Source organism: Amblyomma americanum, chromosome 6 (genome assembly GCF_052857255.1).
Source record: "Amblyomma americanum isolate KBUSLIRL-KWMA chromosome 6, ASM5285725v1, whole genome shotgun sequence".
NCBI lineage: Eukaryota > Metazoa > Arthropoda > Arachnida > Ixodida > Ixodidae > Amblyomma > Amblyomma americanum.
Genome location: NC_135502.1, coordinates 97318455 through 97325509, shown reverse-complemented (window position 1 = coordinate 97325509; position 7055 = coordinate 97318455). Strand labels below are relative to the sequence as shown.

Genomic DNA, 7055 nt, shown 5'->3' with positions numbered 1-7055 from the left:
ATGACCTTGATCGACCTTCAGCCCAACCACGTTGGCCGCGTATGACCATATGTGGTACAGTTATGGTGTGGAACCCATGACTTCTGACACTGACGCATGAACTTTAGTTGATCTTTGACCTCCGACCTTGAGTTGACCATTGACCTTTGATACTGAATGATTTCATTGACCTTTGATACTGGATGATCTTTGGGTTAAATTGGAAGCTATTCTCGCCAGCCCGGACCCAGACGTTCAGTACCGGGCCACAGCAAGAGCGTAGAGGTCGCCGACCGACAAACTGCCGGCCGCCTAATTCGGCTGAAGAAACCCAAGAGCACCATCTTCTTACTGACAATAAAGTTTTCTCTGTTTCTCCCCTTACGGAGCGATTCACGTGTCCGCCGATATGTGAAACGTATACTGCGCAATTTGCTTTCCCCAACAACAAATTTTCCACCAGCGAACTCGAATGCTCCTACACGATATTCCGCGCTCAACCATGCAAATAGTCTGCTAATTTCGCAATGTTATGTGTGACGACATCAACAGACCTTACAATTCACATATTCGACACTGACCACAAGGCTCAGCGGTCGTATGAAACATCTGCGTCACGAACTGCTGTGGCATCTAAAAATGACCATATAGCGATAACCACGTTATGTTCCGAAACAACTCAAGTTGTGCTGGTATTACAGCAAAGCCGCCGAAAGTGTCCTCGTAAATCTTGAAATATGGCGCCTAACATTTCCTCAACACTGTGCGCTGCTTGAGGAGATGAAAAGCTTAATGCCATGTCTGAATAGACGAGTAGATTTTAAAGCAATACAAGATTTGTTCACAGTCGTGGGAATCACTTGTGCCACAAATTCCGTAAGATTCTGGAAATTTAGAAAATTCGTTTTTGCGGAGAGCAAACGGCACAGTATCTCTCTCACATATCGGCGACACCTGAAGCGCCGAAAGGAAGGAAGAGGTGCCGTAGTGGAGGGCTCCGGAAAAATTTCGGCCACCTGGTGATCTTTAACGTGTACTGACATCGCCCAGCACACGGGCGCCTTTGCGTTTCGCCTCCATCGAAACGCAGCTGCTGCGGTCGGGTTCGAACCCGGCAACTTCAGGTGTGACTGGCCCACGGGGTCAGTGGACACCTCAGTCGCGATTTCAGTGGGCGGTACCGTCCGCCTACACATTGAGGCAGTTATGCATCACCTCTTTTCGCAAAACCAACGGAAGGCTTAGACTCCGTTGATTTTGAGGAACTCAAGGCTCATAACTGGCTCTTTGGGTGAGTGGACACCACAGTCGAGCTTAGAAGTAGTGACGGTGGTGCCCCCCCCCCCCCCCTGCAAAGAGCCGTGCTAATGCACAATATATTGTGCCTAGTAATGCTAAACCGCCAGCCACATCTTGTTTCGTGTGGACTGAAGTGAAATTCAAATAAAATGTGGCAATGACGATGACAGTGAACCACTCATTCTTGACCCACCAAGCGGTTTTGTGAAGAGTGAAACAGAAGTTATGAATGGCGGCGTTTCCTCCAGATGACCTACCTTCAGATAGCAGATTAGCTGTTGTAGACGGCTTCCAATGTGTCTCAAAATGATGGTGATACATCTGACAAAATGAACTGAATGTCGCCTTTAGTTCAGTTTGTTTAATAAGTCTTTCTTGTCTTGTTAAGGGTTCATTGTTAAAACAGACTCTGGTTCACTGACCTGTGATTTGACAGAGCTCTAAATGTGAAGTCGTTTTTTCCCTCCCGCATAAGCATGCTGCAGGCTTCCTCAAAGAATTAAAAAAAAACTAGTAAATATGCCACCTTGGCGTTAGGTAATCATCATCATCAACGGTCGCACACTCTCTCAGAACGTTTTCGTCTTCGACGACCATATTCGTTCTATGCCCTGCTCGAGGAGCGCGAGCATCGCGCGAGCATCGCGCGAGCACCAGCGCTGTCCACGCGCAGCAGTCTGCCAGCGCTGTGCTACCGACCGGCTTTGTTCTTTCGTGGCGGCGACTCGACGCAAGAAGGTGAGCCCGTCGTTTCCTTTCTTTGTCTTTCGCAGAGCTTCGCTGCCTATTCCGAGGGCGAACTAGTTTGACTGTTTGTGGAGGATGACGCTACGCACTCACCGCGGGCGATGCTCTCTAGGCGAAGTAGGCAGCACAGTTGTATCCGTCTGTTCAGTGCGACGAAGCGCAGTTGAGGGGAGCTTGCTCTCGTAACGCCCGATAAAGGAACGGTTTACTCGGCACTGGCTTCGAATGAAGGTGCAAGTTCGCGTCAGCCTCTAATTAGCAATCGAAGGTGGTTCAAAGTTGCCGAGACTGCTTGAGCCTCATAGCTTGTCAATGGAACGCGTGCTCAACTGGAAATCGTCTTTTTGCACCAGCGTTATGGCACCACTCTAGTTCAGGCTTACCTCAGAATTCAGTGAGGCTTCTCGATCGCAGCAGCGATGCGGTTGAAACTGAGTCTATCTCTGCCAGCGCAAAACTAGAGATTTTGTTTAAGAACCTGATGCTCAATGGCGTAACCGAAAGTTCCATCCTTTGGAGGAAAAATTTCCGTTTGGGGACTTTATTCGCTGCACCAGCTTGAAAACCGTCAGTTTGAAATATTGAGACGATTTAAGTTCTTACATTTGCTGACCTTGCGCAAAAATCCCCAAATGGAACATGACTGTTCAGAACGAGCGTTGCTGGTCGCGCCACTCCTACAGCGCCTATTGTGTTAGAGCCATTGGTCAATTTCATGACATTCCGCCTCCTGAAGCGCACAGACCTATCACCCACACTGCACAACAGGATACATTAACCTTTAAGCCTCCCCCATAGCCACTGATGCAGGGCTTTGGCAGCCCCTCTGTAATACCCCTGGATCAGGTTTGGCTTGTCACTCAATCGAACAGCAGCGTGATTTATAGCTACGACTGCACACCTTTATACACACCAGTTCTGCCACGTTATATCCCAAGTTTGCTAAGACAGATGCTCAACCGCCTCATATGCCAGTCAATTGACTAACTCGTGCGGGAACCCTCAGCATCTTTGGTGGTCCCCTGGAATTTTTTGCGCTTGGCTCTATTATAGATTGAGTTAAGTGTAATCGATGTTAGCCATTGTTTAATGTAGGGCAGTCATTTTGTGAGCTTTAGAACGCGTCACCGAATAGGTTTCCACCGTGACTTATTTCACTAGTCGGCATGAACGCTAATCATTTTCGGTATTTGATTAACTGGGGATACCCCTGCGGGTGTTGGGAAACGATGTGGTTATTAGCAAAGGTTTCTGGGTCAGAACTAATAACTTCTTTTTACCGGGCGCTGCAGTTGTCAAGTCTCAGAGAACGCCTGCTAGTACCAAGCTAGTACCTAGCAGATTCACCATCGCCGCTGAGGACCACTCGCAGGTACTCGAGCACCCGCCTTGTAGCCACCGTGCAATGAGCCGGACTCCGAAAGCCGCTGCCGGCCCCAACCAGCTGAGGGAGGAGCTGAGGCAGCAGTTGCTGACCACATTTGCGGCCAACAAGAGGGAACCAGCAATGGGAGAGGGAACCCAGGGCGTGGAGGATTCCTCTCCCGCGGCGTCTTGAGAGCCGTCGAAAAAGCAGCCTCTGTCAGTAGTGTCCGCCACTAGCTGCGGCTGCCACAAGTACGATGACATACACGTGCACGTCACTGTGCTGTGTCCGTGCTCTCGGCCGACCACTACCGACAGAGCGACGCAGGTATTTAAAGCGTGCCACTGCGATATCCATAACTTGTCACTTTGAAATCTTATGCATTTTTAAAACTGTTTCACACGTTTCACCTATGCAACTAGATTTTTTACTGGGTTCGCAGTCCTGTTTAGGAAGGCCCCCTGCCAATTTTTCAAAAATAATCTTTTTGAGTTATGAACCTGAGTTTTGTGGCATAGTAATATCTCTTTTGGCGGACATCAGAAAAGAGGCAAGGAATGTTGCTCTTAAGCTGTTAAGTAATTCCTCATAGTGAACTTTCTAACTTTTAAACATTTAGCAGATTGCTCGTAGTGGCGATATTAGTTTTATAATTGCTATAACGCGCCGCTGTGGCTCATTTGGCCCCCGAAAGAAGTGTGCTTTTCAAATGCACTTGTCTTTGGCAAGAGCAAAGCAACGCCCCCCCCCCCCCCCCCCCCAGAGCAAGTCACTCCAGGCGCAGCACCTGTACGGGACCTCCTTTCTCCCGTGTGGGTGTCGAGGGCGGGGCAGAGAAGGTCACATGACATGTGTGACCCGTGTGCGAAGAGTCGGAGAATCGGAAGTAATCATCGAGGGTAATTGCAAATGCTTTCGCAAAATTCTTGCATAAGATGTCTGATCGTCCTGTGAAGTTTTTTTCTTAGTAGCTCTTTGCGCCTCATGTGCCTTTCCGTCTCTGTGCAGACTGACATGGCGCGCACAGACGAACAGCAGAGGAGCACACCGCGAGGAGCTGGGATCAGCGTCGACCACCTCCAGACGTCCAACGAAAGGATGTTTTCCCAGACATGTTCACACGAGCTTGGAGCCAGCGTTCCTAACGGAACTCCCGTCACTCTCAGCCTCCAAGGGACTCCGAACAGCGCAGAGATTTCTGGTGAGTAGCAGAATAAGCTTCATGGTATTAGACGTGGCCTAGCTTGCGATATCGTGTGCGCACATTAAATTTATGTTGCCAACAGGGACAGTCCATATTGGTGTATCGGAGTGCATAGATAGCCGGAACACTGACATGTGTTAAAGGAGTATAGGCACCTAATTTTGGTGACACGTTTTTTTCTCTACAATGATGCGAAGGACATCACTACGCATGAATCACCATGTGGTATTTACATACGGTCACTACAAAATTTATATTCATATTTTACCGGTCATGCTGTTTCGGTTTCGGTTTCAACAGCCGAATGATGGCTGTGACGTCAATTAGTGGTTTTATAATCACTGCTTCATCGTTTTAATTCAATACAGTGCTTACAAGGCAGCCTTCCTCAAGAGCAGGAATGACAACTAATGTGGAAGCAGTGATTATATTGCAGTTTTTTCATCCCTCATATGACAAAACCACTCTTTGACGTCACAGTCTTCATTCGGCTGTTGAAACCGAAACAGCGAGGGAAAGAAATGTGATTATAAATTATTTAGCGCTGGTAGGAGAGTACCGGATGTGGATCCATGTATATCAATGCCTTACCCATCATTACAAACAAGAAAACGCGCACCCAACAGTTACGTGCCTATACACTTTTAACGAGGACACTTTGAATTTTGCTCAGCATCCGCCTTCTCCGAGCCAGAACTATGTCTTAACGCGAAAGTGCTGCCACCATGTTTCGCGGCCTCTGTCATGATTCCTTGCCTTGGCGAACAGAAATGTTGTTGCTGCAATGAATTCTTCCCATTCCATGAAACCTTACGGCTTCAACGAGGTCGTTTGAGTAGCGATAGTAATAGTGTTTGTGTTACTCTGTATGAAAGCAGCACGAGAAGCTGTCCGAGGAGTCTTTCAAGAATGTCGGCCCAATTGAGAAAGGGTGCCGCGGAAATCGTGTGCCGAGCTTGTGTTTTTGGAATGGCAATTACGCTTTAGAACTGCCTGGTTGTAGCCAGGGGTGGAACTCAAGGCAGTTCCTTTGTTCCTGGCAGCAGCAGGTGATCTCTGCCTCCAGCCGCAGCTTCACCATTCCGTGGAATTACCACCTGCAAACAGTTGAAACGAATTGGAGAAGCTCATAAAACTCAATTATTGAGGTAATGCAATTCCTTTGAGGGCATCTTTGAGAACTTTCGTGTTACAAAGACATTGCAGAAAGGTACCACCCATATATTAACGCTTGCTACAGTATAACTGCAACCAAAGCATGCAGGAGAATGATTCGAGAAGTGGAAGGAAAACGGTTAGTCAACTTTAGTGATGTTTAAGTGCTTTGTTACGTTGCACTCTTGAGTACTTTATGCTCAGAGTGCAACGACGACTTAGAGGGAGAGCATCTATATAGTGTGGTAGGCACTCGGAATGCCTGAATCACCGGAGATACGCCGCTATTTTTTTTTTGCAATCGTTGCCTGTTTACGTGGCTACTAACCGCCTCGGGCATTATGAGCTGCTTCAACGTGGCCAGCGGCCAGCAGCAGGTTGAGAGCGACCGTGTGTGTCGAGCTCATCGCGAGCAGCTTTGGTCTATTGCTCTGGGGTGCCCATTCTACTGGTTAATGGCTTAGTACGATTCCTAGGCAGCCAAATTTTCCTGTTACGACACACGTTGTCTCATGCGTCATCAACGAAGTTTTCGCACCAATGTCTAATTGCAGTATTAGCAGGTTTCGTGGCATCGTTTTTTCTAGTTTTTGCTGTTGTGGTGCATAGTAACGCAAACGCAGCGAACTGCAAAGATTGCAGCTGTGCATACTTGATATTGTTGGTAAATACAGTGCGGCAAGGTGCTCGTCTTTTTCTGAGGTGAAACTTCGGAAGAACAGGCACCTTTGTATGAATTTGCACCCCTTGAACCGGCCAGACGCAAGTAGATAATGGCTTTTTTTTTTGGAACCAGGTTGACAGCACTGAGATAAAGAGCTTTAAATAGGAAAAAATATATTCCCGAACCTTTAACTGCGGCTTCTTCCGTTGGCCATCTGTTGTTTTATGACATTAAACACTATAAGTCATGTCTCTACGCGCCTTGAAGCCTTAAAAAGAACGATGTATCAAACAGGTGCAAGCCGCATTTTTAGACCGAGAGGACCCTGCTTCATTCAACTCTGTTACAAGTTTCGCGTTCCGGATGTAGCGAGTGAAATCAAATAACACCGCTAGCAGGCCTCAAAATCGTGCTCATCTATATTAGGATACAACTTTAAAAAAAAAAACAGCAGTTGCTAACACTGGGCCATGGTGCGCGGCGTACTGTATTACTCCGCTGGCTGATTGTAATAGTAAACGAAATAAGCTTTTTAACGTTTGACTATATTAAACAAGCGATGTATCAACATTCTAGCTCCTCTAATTTTTTTCTTGTGATTAGTTTTTGTTTAGGCAACAAGAAAAGTTTTAACAACGGGC

At 47.3% G+C, this 7055-nt stretch overlaps 2 protein-coding genes across 2 annotated transcripts in view; both read left to right on the top strand.

Annotated features, from left to right (window-relative positions):
• Positions 1-3583, top strand: LOC144095402 (uncharacterized). Its single transcript, XM_077629155.1, has 3 exons — positions 1-30; positions 1902-2016; positions 3318-3583. Exons 1-3 carry the CDS (start codon positions 1-3, stop codon positions 3581-3583), a joined length of 411 nt encoding a protein of 136 aa, XP_077485281.1.
• Positions 3584-3597: 14 nt separating this feature from the next.
• Positions 3598-7055, top strand: part of LOC144093904 (uncharacterized) — a 174821-nt gene continuing 171363 nt past the window's right edge. Inside the window, exons 1-2 of the mRNA XM_077627656.1 lie at positions 3598-3718; positions 4400-4592. Of these exons, the coding sequence (XP_077483782.1) occupies positions 4406-4592 (187 nt within the window). The 5' untranslated portion in view covers positions 3598-3718; positions 4400-4405. The remainder of the gene's footprint in view (positions 3719-4399; positions 4593-7055) is intronic.